The sequence below is a fragment of the Anguilla rostrata genome, chromosome 4 (assembly GCF_018555375.3).
Source record: "Anguilla rostrata isolate EN2019 chromosome 4, ASM1855537v3, whole genome shotgun sequence".
In the NCBI taxonomy this organism is placed as follows: domain Eukaryota; kingdom Metazoa; phylum Chordata; class Actinopteri; order Anguilliformes; family Anguillidae; genus Anguilla; species Anguilla rostrata.
In genome coordinates, this window is record NC_057936.1 from 13,031,361 (window position 1) to 13,056,984 (window position 25,624).

Consider the following 25,624-nt stretch of genomic DNA (forward strand, 5'->3'; position numbering starts at 1 on the left):
CTCATTGTTTTGTAAACAGAGCTTTTATACAACAAACATTTCAGCATCCTGAAACATTAATCTACCCAAGTTGATCTCAATCCCGGGAAGTGGATATTGCTCTTTATAACTTGTCTAAGGGCAGATAGCTATTGCATCACACCAGCTGTCTCTTCAACCTGGCACTGCAAGTAGGGCAGGATTCAGATGTGCTTGTCTGAAATCACATTACACAATAATTCCAGAAAATACAGTTAGTGTGCTGTTAATTTACTTCCTTGTTCTCTTTGCCTCACAATTAGGCCTGGACAATTTCTGGTACCTTGTCGCGTAGAATCTTATGTGATTTAAAAAAAAATAAAATCTTTCCCTGCCTTTGTACTTGCACACGATGCCCAGAGTTTCTGGACTAGTTCTGCCACACAAAATAAATTACATGCTTTTATTAAATTTGGGAAGAGTGGTCCTGCCAAAGCTTCATACCACTTTGTAACAACTTCTCTGGGGCCATATCTTGGTTTCTCTTTAGCTTATATTTCATTTAAAACATTCCTCTTATAGTAGTTGAAAGCAGATTAACATTTTAATTATGTTGACTTATTGTCAACTAATGTTTTGATAGATGGTCAGATCTCATGTTTGCGACCGTTTCTTGTAAATATGACCTGATGACATTGTGCAAGGAGCTTTTTCTCCATTTCTGTTAAAGAGTGAAAGGACATGGCTGCCACCGCATACGGGGTCCTGCGTTTGTTGCGAGTCCTACGTTCGGCTGTCCGCTTTTCCCTTTCGGAGGTCGAGGGCGTTCGCCTGGACAGAACACGGAAGCGCGGAGCGGCGGGTCCGGTCTCCGCTGGCCCGAGAGAGCGGCTTTCAGGCCGGCGGGTAATCCTCTAACAGTGGCGGAATGGCGCGAGCGCGGAGCGCGGACCGTTCGGGGATCAGCCGAGGACAGGCGCTCCCCGCTGCCGGCCCCGTCCCTGTGTAACTCGCCCCTGCTTCCGCTCCTCAGTAGGCATTCACTGGGGAGCGCCAGGGAACGGTGTGTTCCCTACCACTCAGTCTTTGAAGTCCTTCGTCTCCTGGTGGTGTTTGTCTGTTCCCTCCTGAATTCAGTAGGAATTTTCCAGAAGCATGTGGAAATTTTGAAACGAAATGCAGTATGTAAAATGGACGTATACAAACGGGTTGGAATAAAGAAAGTGCACGTACTACGTATAGACAATACAAATTATGTATTACAGTTCGTAAACAAATTGATGAAACTACTGTGCTGATCCTTTGAAGCGTGCTGCGTTATGTCACCTCCTTCCCCAAAGTGTGAGTAACAGTGTATGCCTGAGGCATGATATAACACAGCTGTGTCCCGCACGTAGCGGCTTATTTCCTGTTGATCGTTGCTATGCTAAACACTGGTCAGATCGAATCAGAGCTTTATCTCACTTCAGCCCCCGAATCCGAAGCCCGCAGGTAATTGCTAGCTCGCCTCACATACAGAGCCGATTGCTCGTTCTGTCCAGTGCACGATGCACTTTTTTTTAGAGCGTGTTCAGGTCTCGCTGGCACCCAGGTGTGGATTCCGGCGGTGCGATATCCAGCGCGTGCTGGGCACGTCTCTCAGGAGAAGGTCTGCAGAACGCATGAGCGCCTTTTTTGGTCTCATTCCTGAGTTGGAACATGTGCAGGGTCATGCCCTGCGTGTATAATCACACCGTTGGCATGGAGGGACGTCTCCAGAGAGGAAAACAAAACAGTTGGTATACGCGCGTACTGCACATCACCTACAGCTGCTGCTGGGCTACTAGGTGTACACAGGAGACAGGAGATGATGGTGTTGGCAGCTGCGGTACAGTGTATTGAATCAGTCTCGTCTATATTTAATTCGACAGGCCTTAATGTTTCCTCATCCCGAGGTGGTGTGCCTTTTGAGCGCGAGGTATCTGTTTATCTCTTCGTCTCTCACGGATGTAGGCGGTGTGTATGAATAACAGGGAAAACCTGATTACTGTACATAATGCTGTGCACACTGGATTCAGACGTGCCATCTGTTCCTTACCACACCTGCATGGAAATCTCCATTTATAATGGCCGCTCATTCAGATATAATGAAATGGTGGAAACTCTGCGTACTTTCCTCTGTCCCGCAAACTGAACTCACTGTAACCTTATGCTGGGGGGGGAAAAAAAAAACCTTAATGCAAGCCTCTGCCCTTTGCCGCACACAATTTGTTGCACCCTTGGATACCGCTACTTTCGGCCTTACCTCTGGTTACAAAACCGCTCCTGCCCTCTGGAACCCGGCTAGTGGCGACAGGTGCGCCGCGCGCACGGGGGAGATGAGCAGGTAACGCGCCAGCGAGCGGCAGCGGGGAGCAGCCCCGGCGGGGTGCGGGCAGAGTCAACGTCACGGTCCGCTGCGAGGTCTTCGCCGCAGAGGGCGAGCCCAGCCCGGGGCTATTTGCCAACTCCGCCACTCGGCCGCCAGACGGAAAGTTTGCCTCCCCCTCCCCCCCCACCCCGGGAGCTGTGCGCAGCGCCCAACGTGCTGTTTATTGGCCTGCGGTTTTCTTTTCTACGACAGTTATTGTAGTATCGTCAGACGGCCAGTACACAATCTGCAACGTTTTGCAACCGTTACGATTTTGTAACCCAGGATGTTGCCATTGATACTTGCAACAGAGTCTGAGGAAACCTCTTTGCAAAGACTGTTGTAGAACTTATATAGGCGGGAGGGACGGTGCCCCTTTCATGAGGTTGCGAAGATGCCAGAGGGACAAACTGGGGTGAGGGTGGCAATGTCTTCCCTGGAGGACCTTAAAAGCTCACTTGAGGTGTGGGGGCTCTGCTGCTACATGTCCTGGTCCTGGATGCTCGCAGATGGGACACCCACCATTGCTTCACTTAAGAAGGGTGCACTCTGCCTCCTCACCCCCGTCTGTGCAACTGTACCGTCACAAAATGGCCACCACATTCCTTTTATCTTGGTTCATGCCAGAAACATCTGAATTCTTTTTTTTTTTTCTGTTCTTGCATAGGATAATACTGCACATACTGGCTGACACTAAACCCTGGAGAGAATTAACGAAGCAGAAAGATTTGCGTGTTTAAATGGAAGGCTGAGGGCCATTCATGTATTGATGTGTGGTTCATGTGGTCAGGCCATCAGCCTGGATAGGTTTGCACACCAGAGAGTTCCAGGTCCTACTAGCAAGTACAGAGCTGTCGTAGGAATTCAAATAATCCCATGCACTGAAGTCTCTGTCATCAGGTGTAATTCTTGCACATGGAGCACCAACCACACGCTCGCACTGCTGTCAACAATTTGGCTACCATGCATATGGATTTTGGAAACTTCTGCACAACCATCTGTGAAAAGGGTAAACGCTGACCTGGGCAGAATTTAGGGGCAGAACGTGCTGTATTTAGACCAGCAATCTGATCTGTGTCAAATGCACGACGGCTTTCTCATCTCAGCAAAAGGGAACCGTCTCTCTTCAACCTGATGTTTCGCCCAGGCCTTCCTGACTGCCGTCCTGAAGTGATGCCGTTTCTGTGTCTGAATGATGACCTTTCTGAGACTTTGTGAAATTACAACTTGTCAGTTTGTGATAATGCACAGTATAAGGCAAATGTAGAATTTGACCTGCTATCATCTTGATCTGTAAACTAGGCTGTGGTGAACTAACCGTGAATCATATCAGCTTCGAGTGCACAGAAACTGAGAGGTGGCTATATTTCTTTTCTAAAGGTCAGGCATGCCTAATCTTTTGCATCAGTGTCGATTCATAGAAATGTTTTCCGTAGAAAAATGGCAGAATATGACATAAAAGATGATAATCATAATTGATCCTGTACTGCAATATGAATATAATTCACCAAAATTATTTACAAACACACACACACACACAATATAAATTGTGTAAAAAATTTAACTTGACCCATAATTTCCCCATTTTCTATGTACTTAGCCTAAAGCTGGCATGCAGGTTTACATCCTTCATTGGCCAAACCAGAATTCAGCAGTTTCCTGCAGACAAAATAATGTAAAAATTCACAAGTTCAAAAGTGTGTATAAAATTTAGCAAGGTTGTGCAGCATTACAACATGGCCTGCAACATGCACAGTCACTATGTTTATATGAACAATACAAAGCTATATATGCTTTAATCAACCCGATTATACAATATTACATTGTACTGTTAAATGAAAACAAAGGTGATTACTTTTGAATGTCTTAACAGTAACTTACGTCCACTAACGTTATTTTTGCAAACTAGCGTTGGCTGAGTTAGCATGCTAGCAATTATTACATTTGTAATAGCTAGCTAACAACTAACTACCTTTTCCAATCATAAACATTACACATGTGAATGTTCCTCCCTGGAAATCCTGTCTGATTTTCACTGTCCATGTTTTTGGAGTTGTTTATCTACCAACTTCTGGAAAGATATGTTTCTTCGGCTGAGTGACCTACGGCCAGGCACATAGCAATATGACATATTTAACGGCCTTACTTCAGTCCCTCACAGCCTTGTTTTTGCTTTGCCAAATTTAATATGCCGTATAATGTGACTAATGCGTATTCAGGCAGTACTGTATTCCTGTTATATTAAGTTGGGGTAACAAGACTACACTTCTTTATTAAAAATCCATGATTTGGAGCGGCCTAATAGGTTGATTTTTAATTTAATTTCCACCCCTTTCACAGACCTAATCAAAGGCCTTTGTAAGCCAGTTTTGGCCCCCGTGCCATAGTCCAGACATCTCTGGTCACACCTGATTTTTGAAACTACTAAATATGTACTGCTATTCAAAGCAATTCTGGTTGTGACTGCACAGCAGTATAAACTCATTGTGGTTCTCTGATTGTCATTTCATTAACTGTAAAGGAAAGCATATGGGTGTAAAACATTTAGGCATCAGGCTGAAATGCTCAATTAATGTGCTGCCCTTTGAACAGTCTGTATTTGGAATGTTTATTCAAAATTATAAGTTGGTGTTCTAGAACTCCATTGCTTCCAATTACCAATCATGACTGCAGCATTAGAATGTTCAGTTAAGAACATGCTTATCACATATACCTTAATGTGGTAATGACAGTTTGTTAAAGCAGCCACCTGAAAATGACTTTGTCTCCTTGACCAAAATAGGCTATATTTTGTAATTATGCTCAAAAAGAGCTGCACCTCTGCTTATCCTTATGCATGCATTGATTTTGAATATTGAAGAATATTGTTTTGAATATTAAAAAGTATGCAGTGCAGGGGCCAGAATGTGGACTGCAGGTGTTTGGATGTAGATTTCCTGCGAGTGACACGTTTGGACACTTTTTTTCCCCTGGAAGGATGAATAATGGGAGGTAACTGCAATTCTGAGTCAATTAGATTCCGCCGTGACGCAAATGGGAAAAAGGAGGTAACGCCAAACAAACACAATGGTTGCGAACATCAGTTACCATGGTACAACTCCCAGAACGTGGGGGGAAGCAGTGGGGACAGAAACAGCCCTGCGATGGACTTCCAAGATGACGGATGCACACTCTAATTTGACCTTGGATCCACTTCGTTCAGTTCGACTCTCCAAGATACGCATGCTGGAATTGATGCAGGCGTCACATTTCAGCAACGGGGAATGCTTGCACACAAAAAGAAGCCTGTGTGAGATTAGAGCTGGGCGTACTCTAGTCGTTTTGTTGAGGATGCGGGTATAACGGTCAGTGATGGGTGTAGCCGTGTAGGAGCCTTGAGCTCCTCTTCTGCGCAGCTCGGCTGTCTGATTGTATCTCGCTCCAGTGTTTGCTGTGTCGACACAGCAGCTGGCTTCTGTTTAAACTGACCACAACGACAGATACTGGAGTTGAAAAACGTATAAAAGTGATTCTTCCTGGTCACCTTCCAAGCCCCTTTTGATGGGTTTTGACTCACTTTCTTCCCTGTGATCCTCTTCTCCCCACATTATCAGCTCAGGAGAAAAGGTACAACGTTTCCTGCATGCCTCTGAAAGAATAACTGAAGTTAATGGCTAAAATGAACTTTTAAGTGTTGATAAACGAACATTAGAATCTCCTTTTTTTTGGCGTTGGGGGGCAACTTTGATCATTCCTCCAGATTCTGTATGGAGGAATGGTCTTATACCCCCCGAAAAGAAAAAAAAAATCACTAATCTCATAAAACACTGCCGAAGACTACTCAGTAAGGTTCACAAATAATTTAAAATGAGGGTTCCAATAATTTTATCAAAAACTTTCTGGGAAGGAAAGGTATTGCTTATTAAAAACCAAACTTTTTCACTAAGTATTGTATTGGTGAAAAAATTATTTTCCCATTTCCCGTACATTTGAGCATATAATATAGCTCATTACCTGTGGTGTTTATTGTATACAGACTTTTTTGGTCATCTTTATCACAGTCACTGGTGCCAATAATTATATATATATATACGGCTTAAGGAAGGCTTAATACTAGACGTTGGACAATTGCTGCAGGGATTTGTTTCCATTCAGTCAGAAGAGCATTAGTGAGGCTGGGCACTGAGTGGGCGATTAGGCCTGGCTCGCAGGTGGTATATCAACTGATCCCAACTGATGGGGTTGAGGTCAGGGCTCTGTGCAGGCCAGTTGAGTTCTTCCACACCATTCTAGACAAAACCATTTCTATATGGACCTCGCTGTGTGTCTGGGCCATTGCCATGCTGAAACAGGAAAGGGCCTTCCTCAAAATGTTGGGGAACATGCCCGACTTTCAAACAGCCCATTGAAGGCAACGTTCACCTTACTGAACCCGTGTTTAGCAGTTGTCTACGACCATGAAATGCACTTTTTTGTACGTCGCTTTGGATAAAAGCGTCTGCCAAATGAATGTAATGTAATGTAATGTTGTCATTTTAAAGCCTGTCCGTTGATTTCCGTCTTGCATCCTGAACGTGGCCACCAGCAGACGCATTTTGCCAAAAGCAGCTAAGCGAGCTTACGCAGGGGGCCTGTGGGAACAGCTGCGGGTCTGATTTCACTAAGAAGCATCACAAACCTGGATACCCTCGCACCCCCGCCGAATTCCACCGAGGCTCTGTTTATTTCCCAGTCTCTGGCATGGGCCCAGCTCTCCTGAAACCTCACAGAGGAACAGCCCCACCAGACTCACTCTGTACATGATTAATGCTGAAATATGTTCCCCCCGCCCCCCTCACCGGGCAGACGTTCCAAGCGCGCCATGCGGCGATGCATTTTTGGGACCGGCCTCAATCCCAAATATCATCAAACCGCTTATTAGGAAATTTGCTGTGTTCTGTGAACTTTCAGCATTCATTCAGCATTCTTAAAGCTTTGTGCGTACCGTGTAATGACAGCAAACCGTTTTGTCCACTGCAATTGAAAAAGGCTACAGCTATGTGAGTACAGTGGTAAGAAGACACCAATATTGGTGAATATTGCGTCCTCCTTATACCTGTCTGCACTAATGGAATAGGCCTAGTTTTCTTCGCTCATTTCTATGTCTATTACCACGTATCAATTTTTCAGGAACCTTTTACATGGTGTAAAGTACCTTCCTCTCATAAATCCAAACTCCTTTGTGTTGGTGGCTCTTTGGTTCTTGGTAGTCACCTAAAGCGCTTCTGGCCCGTTGGAAATATCCAAGGACCATTTTTCTCTGTGTGTAGAAGTGTTACTGAAAAATAAATGTCTTTACGCTTTTTTATGTATTTATTTTTTTTTACATTTTATACACTGATTTTCACTCCCGTGCTCCGTTGCGGTATTTTAATTCACCTTAATAAACTGTGCGGAATTCATTGTTGATCTGTTGAATAAAATACGTTGTTTCTAGTCTAAAAATGCCATCTGAATGATCAAGTGTCACCCAGGGGAATTTTTGGTTCAATGTAATTAAACCTTGATTTGCTGGATATTGATTTTTTTTTTCACTTTGATTCTGTTGTAGTTCAGATTTATAAATATAATTTTGGAGTGTGTTGCATAATGTGTCGTTGATTATATGTGAAAGAATAAGTTCACAAGAAATGTACTGCATAATGCGACGAGAACTAAATTCATAATCCCTTAAGTGATAGACAGTGTGTATATTTTCCAAGTCTCCAAAGCACATTATTAGTGAACGCTACATTTTCCCCCAAATTCATACACCATAGCTAAAGGCAGAGATTGTCTGTGTGATTCTGTGTTAATGAATATTTGCATATTGAAGGGTTTAAATTGGAATTCATTAGTGTAATCTGAGCTTTGGATCTAGATTTGAAGTTGTATGATTAGGTGCCTGCAGTCATGGTTGTTGTGGTGTGTTTCTTCTGCCTTTTGTTTTTGTTCTTTTATGGTGTTAATTTCTGGCACATGATGTGACTCTAAATAGCATGTAATGGATGTTATTTGTATAGTTCAGTTACTTCTCTTGAACACATCCACTGGCAGGACCCACGCAGTGCAGTAACTGCACCATGTATGACGCTGTATGGGCTTTTACGGTTTTCACTACCCATTTTGATGTTCCTCTCTAATAATAACATGCATTACTATAATTGAGCTTAGGGTGAATAATTCAGAATGAATTTATAATTTAGAGGAATGAACATGTGAGCACTTCTGATCAGGTGGCCGTGGTGGAATTGGCATGCTATTCAGTGGGAGATAACACACATGCGGGCAGCAATATCTTCCCAGAATGTTTCTCCCTGGAAAAAAAAACCAAAAAAAAAAAAACCTTGGCACTTCGGCTTTTTAAAGATGCATGAGGACCCGTCCGCTGGCAGCGCGCACGCATTCCCGAGCAGAGACGCTCAAACCACCGCTAACTGAATCTCGTGTCGCCGCCGCGTCGCGCCGTTCGGCGAGGAGAAAGATCGACCCCGCAGGACGCGCGTCGGCGTCTGAACGAGGCGAACGCGTGCGCGCCGCGGGCAGCGACGGCGGTGTCGCGTGCTCCGCCCGCCGCGCAGCTGCTCTAGTTTTGAATGGCAGGGGAAGGGGTGGGGGGGGGGGGGGTTTGTAACGCGAGAGACGCTCCAGAGGAAGTGGTGCAGAGAACATAAAGCGTCACCTGCGCCGATACAATGTGTAACAGGATATCCGACACTGGAAATGTTGGCCTTGTTTTGTCGACTAAAAAAAGAACGCTGCGGCGTCCTCGGCGAGCGCAGCGACTTGCGAGGCGGCGTTTATTTCGCTGCCTGTTTGCTTGTATTTTTTTATTTATTTTTTTCCCTCATTTGTGACCTTTTCCCACGTGCGCTGCCCACGCCCTTTAATGTAGAGCAGAGCGAATGTCGCGTGGGGGCTGTTTCAGACTGCCCTGCCGGTCTCGGGACGGCCAGTCTCTCCGTGATGCGTCCTTATCTCGCAGACCGATTAATTCACTTTCAACTGAAAACCATTACCTGGTGTTTTATTGCTACCTGGAGAAGGAGCTTTGCTCTGACGACGGTAATTGTTTTGAGATTGGTTCAGGGGTTTGACGTTTCGAAATGAGCATTGAAATGCAAGACGTGCTACGGAAGGCCCATTAAAAATTGCCAGTAAGCAAACTGCAAATAAGCTGTTGCACAGTACAAATGAGATTACCTTTCACTGTGCCCCCAAACCTGTACGCCAGGGGATCCAGACCTGGAAACTGCAAACCACAATCACTTTGTTTATCTGTGTGCTTGATCTTTGAGCAGCGCTCTACGCTTTTTTTTTTTTGTTCATGCATAATGTGCAAAGTAGTTCACAAACCGCTCGCAGCACAAGGTAATCGGTTGCAGACAACCTCTGAAGTCAGAAAGCGCTTTGAGACCCAAAGTTTTATTTTTAACACGCTGCATGTTGTGGTCGTATATCTGCATACTCTAGCGCTTGTGCCGTTGCTCATTAAGGTTAGGCCCATTTCATTTGTGTGGGGTCATTTTCTGTTAATGATTCCTCTCGGTGTCTCCAGCTCGGCGCACGTATGCCAGGAAAAATGGCAGATTTCATAGCGATTGTGGCTGTTAAGGCGCAGTCTCCAGACAATTGTGCATTAACTTTCTCGGGTTGGAGGGCTACACAGGCCTATTTAGCCAGTGGATAGTGGGTATTGAGGTGTAATCATTTTTGAAAAATGTGTCCTGGGAGATCAGTGAAGTTAACTTTATTGCTCTCTTATGCTGCTACTGCTGGACCAGTCTCCTAAAGGCAGGAAACATGAAGAGGTGGATTTCATTTTCTTCATCCAGCCACAGCGTCTGTGTGAAAATCCTCTCCTTTCAAAAATACTTTGATAATATATATTGGTGGGGGATTATTTGAGCACTGTATTTCCTGGAGGTATTAACATGATGACAGATGTAGCATTTAGACAAAAAAAAAGCTTCAATCTGTTTCTTTTTTTTTTTTCCTTGGCCAAGCAGTTGAGTGTTAACTGTCAGACCCATTTTATTCAGTGTTTTAAAGCAAAGAGTGAGAGAGAATTTAACTGTGCCAGAAATTGATGGATTGGTGGTTTGACGTAGAGACCTGGTGAACAATAACACTGAAATGAATTTGCTTTATTAAGTTTAATTAGACTTTTGGATGGTGAAGCCGTACACTATGGAACCGCTCGTGAAATTAATGCACATAAAAGGAGACTCAGCAACCCATTAGAAACATTTTAAGAACATTAAAGCATTTCCACAGTATTTGAGGACAATCAGAATTGATCAAGGTTAATGTGACACTGTTCTAAATAGATGCAATACCCTTCTACACAGAATAGGTCAAATTACTGATATCCTTTTGAATTTGTTTTCCACTTAAATGAACCACCTTTTCTTAGGTATTGCATTTCCCACTGGAAGTGCATTTTAGTATGAGTATGAAGGTGCCACCAGTGATTTCAGTTATACTAATATACTGATCCTTTTGTAAACGACAAGAAAGGGACTGTTCTAACAATATCTAACGCACCTTTTTCCTGAAGTGTAATCTATATTCTCTGGTTGTGGGAACTGAGTTTAGAATGTGTCCTATTTGATGGAGTTTGGTGGCAAAAGCTGCTTCATCTTTGACTCCTTGTCTCTCTTCCCTCCATTATAATCCAGAAGTCGTCTGCATTTCTGAAGTCTTCCATTAAAATCACGCCACCTTTTTGAGGGATCGGCGTCAAGACCACCTCATTTACATTCAGGGCAAATTTAGGGTTCTGTGAAAACCTCAACCCCTCCAAATTGCACCTAATACCATGCCAAATGTTTTTGGGTGAAACCTCGCAAGGTTTAAATTCCCAGTGTTTCCAGTTTTGGAAAATCAAAAATTCCAGGTTCCCAATAGATGATGACAGTGTTCCAGAGAACGGGAGGACGTGGTACACCCAAGACCTGGAATGATGGTCACCTTGCGTGGTTGTAGGCACAAAAGTTCATGACACTACTCTGAATTTAAATTATAGTAGTATACTACGTTTATAAATCAAATCCAAGTATGTTATCTTTGAACCGAATACTGAAAATGCAAATTCCTCCTTGAATTGCAAACATCAGCATTCATTCACTCTGCATAGCCCATCCATAGTATCACAATTTACAGAGATGATTCCAGACCCCAAAATTCTTGGCGGGTCAATTCTATTTGTGATCTACAGCCAGTACATACATGCAATAATGAAAAACAAATGCTTGACACAAATGACTCCCATTATTTCATTCCCTTTTGAGCTTTGATAATAAACAAGAGTATCACTTTTGATCATTTCATCCCTTGCATACCCACACAGGCAAAAAAGGCACTTAATCGGCAACACAGTCAAGCTTGCCAAAAGAGAACCTTCTTTGAACTGACCCCCTTCCACTGAATGATGCTACCTGTTAAGAGTCTGTATTTCCTGAGAAATTAGCAATGTTCTAGTATTTATGTACAGGCCTTGTCTATGCTGCATAAAGTCAGCAATGTCCTTTAGATGCCAAATTAATTTTTCAACAGCATAAATTCTCAACAACTGTGCGCAACACGAGGTCACTGAACCTGTACTTGTGTTGGTGCCAATGTCTGAAATTGAAATGCTAATCTCTTTATTTATGAGAGGACAATTTGACTTAATTTCACAGGAAGGAAACATTCAACCGCTGGGATCAATATTGCTAAATTCCATTTCATGCCCTGCAAGCACCAACAACCTGTATACGGTTAATCATTGAAAATACCCTGCATGGCAGTTATTTTTATTTGGTTCAAACAAAATTCACCAAACATCACGCCACGGAATGAAAAGTGATCCGCCTGAATTGTCTATAGTTTTAAACTCGCATATATTACTCATGTTGTTCGTTGTGTCTTGTTTTGGAAAAGAAATGCGTGATCATTAGTCATTAATTGTTATTTAAAAAAAAAAACAGTTATGGACAGGGTCTCTGTTATAGGATAGCTACGCTTAGTTACCGAAAAATGAGCTTTGAAGTATTATTCGATAAATGCTGACTTTGTACAAAAATGAAAATACCGAGGTCAGGAAGACAGATAATCCAGTGTGTACTACCTTACATGGGCAAATTTCGGTACTCAGGATGTCTCTCTCTTCTGGAATTTAGAGCGATGACGTCACTGCCTGCCGCTCTCAGAATTTTTGGAGAAAAAAAGAAGTTTCATTTTTGTGGGATTTGAAACTCATTGATTCTTAGAAAGCGAGGTAAGAGAAACGAAGAGTTCTTGCAAAATATCCGCGGGGCGGTTCATTATCAGTTATGTGGCCTGTACCAAGGTTGCGATGCAACCTCCTCAAATATGCAGCAGGTCTTGCTCCTGATTCTCTTTGCGTGCACTTTTGCTTGGTGTTATTCTTCACCAAGGTGATTCAGTAATACGATGTTACATCTTTCGATGTATGGCGGGGACATGCAGCAGCGAATAGGGACCTTGCTAGTTAGTTTTTCATTTCTGAACGTAACAGAAGCGTGTTAGAAATGTTTTTAAAAGTTGGGATTTTTGTGTTTATTAGTGTGACTTGACGGTGTTCTGTGGATATATGTGTATCATAGTTGGTCATTTTATTGTCATTTGTTATTCTTGAAAATACAAAATATATTCAATATTATTTTATTTCAACAATTCTGCGCTGGAACGCGGAAGTGAGTTGACAGCGTGAATACTCGGCTGTATGAATATTTTTACTGCTTATTTGGCGTTGGCAGCTTTGGACGCTGCGTTCTTTACAGGAAATACTAAACTACGACAGAATGCGAACGACGAATTTACGACCTAAAATGTGGTTTGGTAACTCCGTTCACTGCGTAAATAATTTATTCAGAGCAGCTTATTACCGTGTCTTAAAAGTAACGGTGCTCAGGAACGGCTGTTATCTGCTGAGTCTCCGCCCCCTTAAACCTATAACTCTTTTTGATGCTTGACATGTACATTTTTAACACGGCAAGTTTAACAGCTTCAATATTGGAAATATGATGGACAGGCCGATAATGCAACAAATAAGCGCTGTTTAACTTCTCAGCCGTCTATATAGGTCTACCAATCGCCTGTGTTTTGTGTGTGCGTGTCTGTGTGTCTGTTGTTGTAAATGGAGTGATTGAGCAGGGTATACTTGTGAAGTTTGTTCTGAAGACAGTGCGACTCTCTATTCTATTTTAGCACCGAATAACAAAAGCAAGAGTTTTCAACACTTATTGGGAGGGCCAGTACCAGTCTAGGTGAGCAGAAATGTGGGATTGCCTGTAATTATAGAGATGTAAATATTTGTAATTCTTCGTAAATTTTTTGGCAGGGAACACGTTTTCTTTTCTGAAATGACAGAATTACTAAATGTAAAAAATTATAGGCAGTCCTGATTAACATTTATCCTATGCAAACTCTGCACATTACAGTGTTGAAAGTTCTTGTTTATGTTGTTAGTGAGTGCTAAAATTAGGTACAGGAGTTACATTGTCTTCAGAATCTATTGTATGCTTTGTGATATGCCCAGGATGTCTTTTATGTGTTGCCTTGATGATTTGGAATAAAAGCCAAAAGTTACCCTTTTGCAGACGCTAAATCTCTCCTGTAAATGAACTAAACAAAACTAAAGCTTATTTTCCACTGTTCACATTGCACTTCATAGACCCACCTTCAACCATGTGCACGTATATGTATGCATATTAAAGCAGTATTTTCAAAAGCTTTTGATTTCCATTTTCCCCATCAAAGCATTCTTGAGACCCTTACAATGAATTTGAAGATTTAGTTGTTTTCAATAGGTCTCTTGGCTTTCCGAGCAGTGTTTAAATTGCTAATTTGAGCCTTTTCTCACCTCAGTCTTCAGAATGAGGGCTGAGAAATGTAAACTGACAATATTTGACTTTGGGTGAAATGCAAGAGATTGATTTTATTTTTATTTTTCAATCATTTTCAACAACTTTTGCACGAGAGGGCAAATAGTTGCAGCAGCAAACTTTTCTGAGCTCTGCGACTGGCGAAACCAGTCTGTGTTTTCAGCTTATCATTCATTGCACGAGCGTGCGCATTGTAGACATTTTGGAAACCCACCAGCTCCATTCAAGCTGACTGCGTGGTCGCTGGCTCGTACCTGGCTGTAGAAAACCGGAAAAGGCGGTCCCGGCAGCGTGGCAAAGGTGACAGTAAGCACTTTTTGCAGCAGTGTGAAAGAGGTTTAACGGTATCTCAAACATCACTCGGGGTTCTGCAGGGCTCCCATTTTAGGGCCGTGTGCTGCTGAAAACTGATGGGTGCTAACTGGAAATTTAAATTAGGAACCACATCTACTAATTAAGATACATTAGTGTGCTCCTAAATGTTTCAACTTAGGAGCACTGTACTCCTGGGAAAAAATGTTGTGTAGAGCCCTTTCATTGTTCTGCTGTTGTGTGTTGTTGCATGGATGCTCCTACAGCAACTTAGCCAAAGTCGCATACTCTTTAAATGATTCCTTTTTCAGTACAGAAGTTGTTTCTGTCTTGTGTGGGAAAATTGTTCAACCGAAGTGTCTAATTTAAATTCAGATGCATGTACATTTTCATATTGATGTGCGTTTCAAATCGATAACAGCACGACCCCCTAGAGTTATGCCATCAAACCGAATGCTTGTGTGTCATTCACACACATTTGACTTGAGTAAGGGGGAGCTGAGCTTCCCTTTAAACTTCAGAAAAAGGACATCTTTTGACAGCTCTGAGTGAAAGTTAAGACTGCAGCTGCCTCTGCTGTGCCAAGCCTCCCTTTAAAGTGATCCATCTGATCTCAGCGGGTTTTAATGGAGTCTTCAGACGCAGTCTACAGGAACATAACAGGGAATACGGGCCACTCAGAACCTGCAGGCCACTGTGTACATAGCACATTGCTGTGGTGGGCTTCAGATCCACCTGTGTGAAATGCTATTAAATTGCATTATATACAATGAATTTTAAAGCACACTGAAAATATGCAAGTGGCTGCTTGTGTGTGTTACTTTGTGGAATACAATCATAAGGTTGTAAGTGGTACTGAGAAGTGCCTTCTGTCGCCGGACGAAAGGATAGGTAAACATGAACCATAAGTGAGAAGAAACCTAATAGTCAGAGCGGTGCAAAATTGACAGGAGTTGAGGTGGATTCAGTACCACTTGGTCCAAAAGAGCTCAGAAAAGTATTTGAATCCAAAACAAATACTTATTTGACCCAGGTCTGGGCACAGGATTTGAGGGTTTTTCACCTTCAAAATGATGAGTGAAATTTACCCCCCCTTTTCTTTATGCAAGCATAACATCATATTTTGCGTATCATGCCAAAATGGCACATGTTCCTCAGTTCAGAATTAAATAAGATTTTTTCTGAAAATCACAGTTCCACACTTTTACATTTAGGGTCACAACGGTTTGTTGAGGGCTGCAATTTACATGAGCACCCAAGTAAAGCTAGAGGGCCATCTCAAAAGGCACACGAAGATGCACACACACGCACATGCACACTTATATAGTGTTACAAGCCTGTGCTGCTTTGTGCAAGTGATAAGCTGAACATCAGCCTACGTTTACACAAGGTTCTGTTAAAGCACCTTCAGATGGGTGTAAATTAGTGTGGGGATTTTTGTTTTAGGCTGATTGAGCATTAGCCAACTCCAGAGGAAGAGGGTGAGAGAGAGAGAAGTACGCCGCTATTTCGACCCATAAACCAGACGTTCAGAGAGGGAAAGAGGTATGTAACCCACTGCTGATCCTGCGGCCCTGTTGCCATGACACTCATGGACACCTGGAGGCAAGTTCCTCATATTTCCAGTGACTGTCGCTGATCCACGTAGCCTATACTTTAAACGGAACGCCTTTGTGCTTCACCTAATTATGTAATCTCCTTTTCTTTGTCCTTAAATAACCACAATGCATTTAGCCATTTATTAACTGGCAGTGTTACAGTTTCATATAGTTGTACATCAAGTGGTGATGATAGAAGTTCTCCAGTTTTTATCAGATGCCGTTCCATAATGTTCTAGAAAGCATATTAGTGCAATGCTTTTTTCCTACAGTGGTCATACAGGAGAAAGTATGCAATAACTCAGACTTTGTTGCAGTGAGTGCTTCTTTGTAATGTGCAAAGTAGCAGTCAGAAGTTGACAGCGCTAGTCATATTTTGTCGCCTTGTGTTGTGCTTGCTGTCAAGCATTGAATTTTGAATGCACTGCTTCTCAGGGTCAAAACCTTGGCTCTTTAAAAATGTATTTAGTGGCTGTTAATCGCTGTGAACTGAAGAAGCATCCCTACAAATGATCATCACAACTGTCCTGACTGACTGACTTACTGAGCGAGCTGCTTCCAGGGTAAAATATACTGCTTCAGGCAGGGGACTCTGCAAAAGTCTCGCAGTACCAGACATTTCCCACTACAGGCACTAGGCACTTTGCCTTCTTTAGCAAAGTAGCCAAAGCCAGTTGAAACAATTCTTAGTTGCTATACTTTTTTAATGAAATGCTCTCAATGCAAAAGTGGAAGACAATTTAAACACTGTTTGACAAAAAAATGTAAAAAATGAAATGCTTCTAGATGTTCATGATTGTTACCCTTATTGAAAGCATTTACTGAAAACTTGATTGAAATTTTACAACTCTTTACAAACAGACTTGGTCTGCAGCAGGGTGAGATTATAAATTTTTGTTTGGTGTGGTATGTTAGATTCAGTTTTTTTCCTAGGTAATTTGCATTACTGAAAGTTATTCCAAAGTATCCAAAAGTCCGTTTTCAGTGGTACATAAAGTTGAAATAAAGCACACCGCATTGTAACATGAAGCATGGCGCACTATCGAGGTCCACAGAGGGTAGTGTTTCTTTTAACCTTTTTCCTGGAGATAATTCTGGTCTGTAATCTCTCTGGATGTAAAGGTCAGTTTTGATTAGGTAATATGGTCCCTCTAGGAAGAGAGGTCTTGTGTCTTTTTTTTCTTCTGGATGAGATTATTTATGGATCAGAAGCTCTGGGGTGGTCTCTGGGTGGTAGTGGAGCACTTTAAAATCCTAACCTTCACTGTTGTTCTTTTATCTTACTGACTGTAGCAGAGGAGAGTTTAATTGGCCTTCTATTTTAATCACTACACCTGTCTAGTTGTGACATTGTAACACCTATTAGCCTACTGTATCATTATTATGTAAAATATCTTCCTTTGGGGTTTTAACATGTGGGTTTATTTAATAGAAGTATGTCCATTTTTTATTTAAATTCCTAATGATAGCATTCTATAGTATGTTCATTATTTATAGCAATATATGTGTTCCTTATTAGAGTTCTTTTTTCATCTTTAAACCTTCTTAAAGATGAAAAATGCACAAGTTATGCATCTGACTATAACCAACACACAAAGGCATACAGGATAACTCTGAAAAAAGAATTTATTTGCCTTTCTTTGCTTATTGACTGAAACTGTATCTGTCTTTTCCATCCAGAAATACATCCACTTGTCCAATTTAGGGTTGTTGTGGGGATGGAGCCTATCCCAGCATGCACTGGGCACAAGGCATTCCACTGCAGGGTGAACCTGCACACACACTCACACACTCACCCCCACAACCAATTTAGCATCTCCAGCTCACTTAACCTGTATGTTTTTGGACTTTGAGAGGAAACTGGAGTACCTGGAGGAAACCCACCTGAACACGGGGACATTGGTCTTTTATCATAGTGAATGCACAACATAACAGAGTTATTTTAAAAATGTTATCTAATATAGTGTCACAACTTTGTTTTGCATTATAAATAATAATTAAAATAATAACCCATATCTAAATTTAAATTTTGTTTCTCTTTATGGACAGTATCACACCATCATTCTGTGTTGATAAGAGGAATGCGTTGGCCTTACCCCTACATACCATTTTAGAAACGGTGTGCTCACTGAAAAATGGGAACTAGCAGATGTTCTGGCATGTGTACAGTACATACACTTCTGTCTGCAAGCGAGAGACTGGAATGCCATTATGTCACTGGAATAGCTATGCGTACACAGGCTAGCAGTCGAGAATTCCTCTCCACAAATGTACATGCATGCATATGTTGAGCAACGCTCTTTGACCCTAGTGCCCAATTGATTTGAAACTGAGCTTCGCGTATGAGGGTGTGATTTTTGCAGAAGTTTGTCACCGGTTTTATATCCCGTTGAAAACCTTTGGGACCCGTTTGCAGTACCCGTTCAGAACCCTGGGAACCTCTTGGGAGCTCCAAACTTTAAACAGCGCTTGGACTGTGCCCCCGCAGGAAGGCTTCCAAACGGCGGAGCGTTCGTGTGCAAAGCTGCTGTTCTCACAAAAGAAATCTACTACATGTTAAACACGATTGGTCGCGTGCTCGCTATCGTAATTAGCGCGTCTGCGATCGAACGATGACTTCTAAGACGAGTGACAACGCGACAGCGCTGTTGTGAGAGGATGGAGGACGTGAGGCAGGAGCCCTACAGTGTCATCAGCCGTCACTCAGGAAGGCTCGGTGTGATATCTGTTACTTCTCTTTGGTCGTGTACATGAGAGTATAAAAACAAGATAGCATCAAAGTGAACTGCAGCACACCGATCTTTGAACTGCAGTTTATGCGGCCGCGAATCACTCTGTAGCAATGAGCTACAGATGAAGGAGTCGATGATGAGAAGCATATGGGATGTGCTGATTCCGCCAGACGACTGAAATACCACTCCCCCCAGCTGCTATGAGCGACACGTTAGCAAACTATGTATGAGAAATTGGCATAACGACTGTAGATGGTGATATCATCCATTTGTGGTGTTGTTGATGTTCTCATTGGAAAACAGAAGTTTCTGTAAAGCAAAAGAGACATCCATTTTCAGAATATTAGTTTCTAAGTAAGACCACAGTCTTTCAGGGATATTGTAATTTAAGAAGGATGTTGCGCACGGTACAAGTTATCTTCAGAGGTTCAACTTTATTCGTTTTGAAACGCTTCATTTTGAAGGTGAGTTCATAAGCCGTATTAAATCCCGTGACCACTGAGAAGGCATTATAGACCTAAAAGGAGAAAGTAAAGTAATTGAATTTGACTTTGTGTGAAGGATACTAGAAGAGATTACTCTTTCCCCCCCTTTGTCACTTGATGAGCCTTCAGCAGCATATCTCACTGGGGTTATGACACATGGCATCAGTCACTGGCAGCCATGCCCAGATGTGTGACCGGTAAAGGAGAAGAGGTGACGGAGTGCCATATAGCATTGGAACACGAATAGACATAGAAATAAGTAGTGACACACCGCAGTTTCCCACATACAGAGTCATAGAGAAAGCTGTGCCGTCACCACCAGCCCCCCCTGTACATCAGGCCTGTGGTAAGAGCCAGCCTGAGTCATTTCATAATGAGCATCAGAAGGCACCGGCGTGCCAAGCAAACTGGCATTCCGGAGGCGAGCGCAAATCCCTAGAACGGTGCCTCGATTGCCAAGTGTTTGATGGCCTAATGATGAAAAGACGGCCCTAATGGCAGCCTGAGACTTTGGATTGATTCTGCGAAAGTGGTGCCAGCTCCCATATTTGGGCTGTCCCTGATGACTGCGCGTTCCAGTAGCGTTGCGGTCTCCCCATTAGTGCTAATTCCGCGAGGCACAGGGGAGGGCAGACATCAGTCACCCAGAAAACCTGCTGCTCGTGTGCTTTGCGTGTATGTGTGTGTGTGTGTGTGTGTGTGTGTGTGTGTGTATATGTATGTATGTATGCACGCGTGTGTGTTGCCACGTGTGTGGGGCTGTCTTACCGTACCTGTTCTCGTAGTCGTTTGGATCCTCAGAGAGCAGCACAGAGCTGAGAATATGGATGCCCTGACATGTCTGTCCACGCCAGATGTCACTGTGAGAACTCTGTGCCCCTAATTGTGCCATGTGTTTGAGTGGTAGTGTGCGCAGGTCTATTTTAATTCTGCCTAGGAAGCCAGACTTTGTCCGGCTCCTTTTCTGCTATTATCTCAGTTATTCTGCATGAACTCTGCGAACCGCATTTTTGGCTCCGTTATGACCTTGGCGTACAAAAGTGTCATTCCTCACTAAAAGCAAGCTGTACTGACTTTGCCCCAATCTTCTCAAATTTCTCCATATTTGGGAATGTTTACCTCCGCAATGCTTGTTCAAGTAGGGTGGAAGAAGGGAGGTGAGTCACTTAAAGCAGAAGCTAGGCAGAGGGCTTTGGTGAGGATCTTCTGGAGTACGGTCCCTGAAAGAAAGACATTTTAAAAGACCAAATGATGTAAGTAACATGTTGCTTTCCTCATAACCCCTCCACTTTGTTCTCGAAAGGCCTGGAAGGTTGGTGGTGTTGATGTTGTCATTTGTTGGCACACAAGCGTGTGCTTGTGTATGTGTGTGCATGTGCCCATGGCATGACTAACTCTACCAGGCTGCCTTGTAGTTGACAGAGGAGAATCTATTTAAGTTGAGTACTTCTGCGGGTGCTCAGTGTGCTTTGTGCTTCCTTATTTGCATTTTAGTTATCGCCATTTTTTAATTTGACTTTGCAGATCAAGGATATCAGCTGCTGCAGACACCTTGATAGAAAAAAAATCAATTGTTTATTTTTTATATCATATCACTGCAGGTTCTTGGATAGGCTTAATCTTCAAAGCCCAAAGATTTATTTTTGCATACTTTGACTTGTTATGGGAAAATCTTGATATCTGTCAGAAAGAAATACTTGCTGGTTTGATATGATCACCTTGTTTTTTTTATTTTTTATGCCATGGATACTTATAAATTTACATTGTACTGGTGTGGTTCATGGTTTAAGGACATGCTGGCATTTTCTAACAATAAAATATAATGTACTGCTGGTGTGAAAAGGCATGAAAATTAAAGAATGAACTCTTTGGCTTCACTTTATTTGAAAGAAATTTGGTTTACCTGTTGGTCTATTCCTGCCTTTATTAGGAAGGACATCATCACATAACGTATAAAATGGTACATTGTCTAATATAAAACCCTGAATAAAAGGGTAAAGAGTGAGCTAAGACAGCTGCCAAACAAGGCCAAAAGCTCAAGATATTTGGGGCAGAACCATACTGGGCATAGTTTTGTCATTGCTCTTTCTCTCTGCCCCCCTTATGGAACCTGGCATCGGGCTGATTTGAGCCTGACAAATCACACTGTAATGTGGTGTAGCGCTGCCTAAATTTGGGGACACGCTCTGCTAATAAACCAACGGAGAGTTAATAGTTCTGATGAATTTAAGGCTCGTGTGGGCGTGAGACCAATTGGTGATGGAAATTCAAAAGCCAGAACATTTCTGGTGGTACTGCTGTAAATAATGCACACACTGAAGTAAGGCCTGGTCTTTACTTCCTTAGTACAACTACTTCCAGGTTACGAACGGCAAAACACCGCTTGATGTGTCCAAAGGTCCTGAGGTTCTGAAAGTGTTCAAACGTACCTGGGAGAACGGCCGATTGACAGGCTGCTGTAGCTGCACAGAGCTCTAGAACATCGCCCCACTTTGCCTTCCATGTTGCTGGACATAACTGAGGCAAATAGACTTAGGGGAAAAGTGTCAGCTAGGTAGCAAGCCGTGAGGAATGATTAGAATACCATTATTGTGACTGTCGTGTGTATATCCAAGGTTAAATACGTAATCGATTGCAGCAATCAAGGTAGTTATATAATGACACATTAGCTGGCTGGGTAGCTTACACCATTGGTGTAAATGTGCTTTTATTAGCCTCAGAATAATTGGTTTAAATGGAGTGTAAATCTAGATAGATACCATGATGCAATGAATACATTGAGTGATGTTGGTTGGTTTAATGAATAAAAAGAGGCTGTATAGTTTTTTCTTGCAATTTGCAGCCACGTTTAAGCTGAATAAGATAAAACACCATTCCTATGACCACTACTATGATTCCAAAAAAGTCATTTATTCATACAGTGATATTCAGCATATGCGTCAGGGAATTTGATTCAAGCGGCATATGAAAGTTTTACAGTGATGCGGTAGTTACAAAGAAGAACACATTAGTTAGCTATATAGCTAGCTTGCAGAATGCATCATGGTAGCTATATAACTTGTATATACAGTATAAATTATATACAACGTATTACTAGAACATACTTTTTAGCAAGCTAAATTGCAAGCAATTTTAGGCAAGGTAGACAATGAGCCAACCAAACACTGCTTATTGACAGTAACACGTTGCATATCACCCTCTAAATCACACATTTTGTAAAAGTAAACATTAACCATGCCAGACAACCTTTTCAATTTGCCTCTTTAACGTTAACACATTTAATGTTCAGTTTCACCCATTGTGAAGTGCTAGCCAACAATAAATCCCTTTCACATGTGGAAGCGCATACTACATAAAGTAATCCATTGTTATCCACTGATGGAAATTGTGTTAAGAGTGACAGAGAAGAGGAAGTACATGATGGGAGGGAAGGGGGTACAAAGTGTCTGTGCTGGATGCTTGAAAAGAAGGATAAACTGTCAGCCAACCAAATCATGTGCCAGAGATCCACCACCACAAATCAGATTACAGCAAAATACGTTTTACCAGATGCTCTACAAGAGACTACCCTCTTTCAACAAATCAAAAGACATTTGCCAATATTTTTTATTTATTTAAATGACATTTGAATTATGTTAGTACCTTTGCTATCTTGGATATCTTGATGTACACGCTTGAATGTTCTTGAATGTGTCATTATAATCGAACTGTGGAATGGAATATGCCATGTTAAAAAAAAAAAAAAACACAATGATTTGAGTTCTGAGAACCATTCTTGATGAGGCATTGCACACACAATATTCCACAGATACATAAGATGACCCGCTTTCCCTGGATAATGTTTCCTGTGAATTGAAAATCCAGGAATACTGTATTTAACTATATTCTACTCGTACCAATTGCTAATTAGTGAATGTTGGCTTCAATACCCATACAACCACATGTAGTATGAAAAAAATGGTTTTGTGTAATGAACAAATGGTTCTTGTATTTATTTTATTTTTCATGTCATGTGATCTTTATTTTGCCTCATTAGTCTGAATTTTGACCTTCTTGCAAGATACACCTGGTAAACGGAACCACATGATGTACAGTGTATAACAACAGTTTTGTGCAACACAATACATAGGCTAAAGGTTTTTTAAAAGTTCAGTTGCATGCATACTGTATAGATAATGCACCATAGTCTAGAGCTAATGTAAATGTTTTGCAGGAAAAATAAGTGATATTTATAATTATCTACATTCTGCACAGATATTATTCATTTAAACAAAAACTGACCCTAAAATGAATCCTTGTGGAACACCTTTATGCATATTTTGTGAATCTTGCGTAATGTCTTTGAGCCCAGTTCTTTCTTTAGACTAATAGTCTTGAATTGTCAGATAAGAATTCTGTGATCTATTGTATCAGAAGCTTTTGCTAAATCAGGGAGGCGCATGTGTTTCTTGTTAACTGTTAAATTAAAGTTTAGTGTCATACATGACCTTTAAGGCAGCTGAAGTAGTGCCATGCTGGGCTCTGAAACCAAACTGTGAATCACATAAAATGGTGTTATTATTAACAATAAAAATAAACTCTTCATTGAGAGTTTGTCATTATTTCTATACTAATGGATGGGGAATGCTGCCTTAGGTGAATACCTTGGCCACACTCACACATTCTTGTTTATTGCTGCTTATTCACAAAATGTTTGCAGAATGGTTTTGAGAATATGAAATAATGCATATTTTAATTATCAGTTCTAAAGAACCTAAGTTGCCATTTACGATGGAAAAAATATCTGGTAGGGATCCCACAAAATAGCACCCTCTAAACTGAGCAGAATTCACGGCCAAATTGGACACTGCCGAAGGAAGTCCATATAATTTGAATAATTTATGTTGTGTAATATAGCTTAATTTTAGATGCCTCACTTTTGGGTTTTGTTGTGAGTGTGTGCAAATTTCACAACCCCAGATCAAGTACACAGACGTCTGCTAGCGTGCGGAGCAAAAGCAACAGCACTGCCGTGAAGCAGGGCACCCCACAGTTTGGATCCATCCTCGACTGTCACCGCGAGTCCCTCAGGACCGTGTCCCAGTCTGCGGGATAAGAACTCACCCGTGTAATCAGGCACCTGTGCACTGCCAGCATCCGCTGCGTAAGGGTGAAGCCACACGTCCTCCCTGACGAGATGCCATCCCTCTCACCTCCCACAATCGATCGCTCGTGGACGTAATAACATTTTAAGACGGGGACAGTTTCCATGTCAGATCTTTAATCTGATTGGCTGTCACGCCACGTTCCCCGTTCTTCCGGTCCTTCCGCCGGCTTGCCTCGTTATGCCATCTATCCCAACATGCCTTGCGGACGCGACGAATCGACTTTCATTGAAAATGATTGTAGGCGCTTACAAATGAGCTTTTTGTTTGAGGATGTGTGGCTTCGGTGTCAGAAATGCAGTCCTCTAGTCCAACAGCTCAGTAGCTCAGGTGCAGGATTGAATGCTGAAAAAGTGCAGCACTCGGCTTTGGAGAGTATGCATTTTCATATGATCTCTCCTCAATTGACAGTTTTTGTGCTATTGTGCATGTAGCAAATGAAAAAATGTATTAAAAATACCCCAATGTATAGTGGTGTTATATTAGAGTATTGGGCCACCCTCCACTATTTTTGATTAAAGTAGCTACTTGCCGCAGGATAAAATCTTGTGGTTTCTTGCCTTTTTTCTTTTTTGTAAAGACATCACCATCAAGGGGCATGTGCTTCCTTCCCCTGTTGCTGCTGATATCTTTTCCCTCCCTGTGACTTGTAAAACATCAGAAAATCGAGCTTCCTTAGTCACTGTCCTCACCCAAATCAAGCTTCCAAGTCCTCACCCAAAGGTGCTCCAACCATCACCCCTCTTCTTCCAGCTACATTAGCATATTTATAGACAACTAGGCCTGTGGAGACTTTTTATACATGGCTATGCATGCTGGGATGTATTGTGCTTAATTAATGGATGAGCCAGACCTGCTTTCCATGAACTTACTGTAATTCATTTACCCAGGAGTTTCCATGCGTTGTTCATTACCTATGTGTTTTTAAGCATTTGAGCTTGAACAAAAAGGAAGTGGCAGTTGCAATGTTCTGAGATATCTGAAAAACTGATCTGATGAGTTTGTAGACTTGCTTGTTTTATCAACGATATCACCTGTTTCAGTGGACCTGTCAATTCCATATTGCCATGCTATTTGCTGAATATTCATTTTTTTGTGATACTGTAATTTCACTTCAC

The 25,624-nt window shown here is 42.0% G+C and overlaps 1 protein-coding gene across 6 annotated transcripts in view; it reads left to right on the forward strand.

The window, feature by feature from the left end:
* Nucleotides 1–25,624, forward strand: part of lpp (LIM domain containing preferred translocation partner in lipoma) — a 245,716-nt gene that overhangs the window by 38,428 nt on the left and 181,664 nt on the right. The window contains exons 1-2 of one of the 6 annotated variants that reach the window (XM_064330757.1): nucleotides 12,450–12,605; nucleotides 15,994–16,092. The exons of 1 other annotated variant lie outside the window; for it this stretch is intronic. Coding sequence is in view for 1 of the 5 variants with exons in the window: in XM_064330753.1 (XP_064186823.1) it covers nucleotides 20,611–20,615 (5 nt within the window). In the remaining 4 variants the exon portion in view is untranslated. Of the gene's footprint in view, nucleotides 1–12,449; nucleotides 12,606–13,057; nucleotides 13,618–15,993; nucleotides 16,093–20,306; nucleotides 20,616–25,624 lie in introns of those variants that run through there. 4 more of the 6 variants (XM_064330758.1, XM_064330754.1, XM_064330759.1 and 1 more) reach the window with 4 other exon arrangements.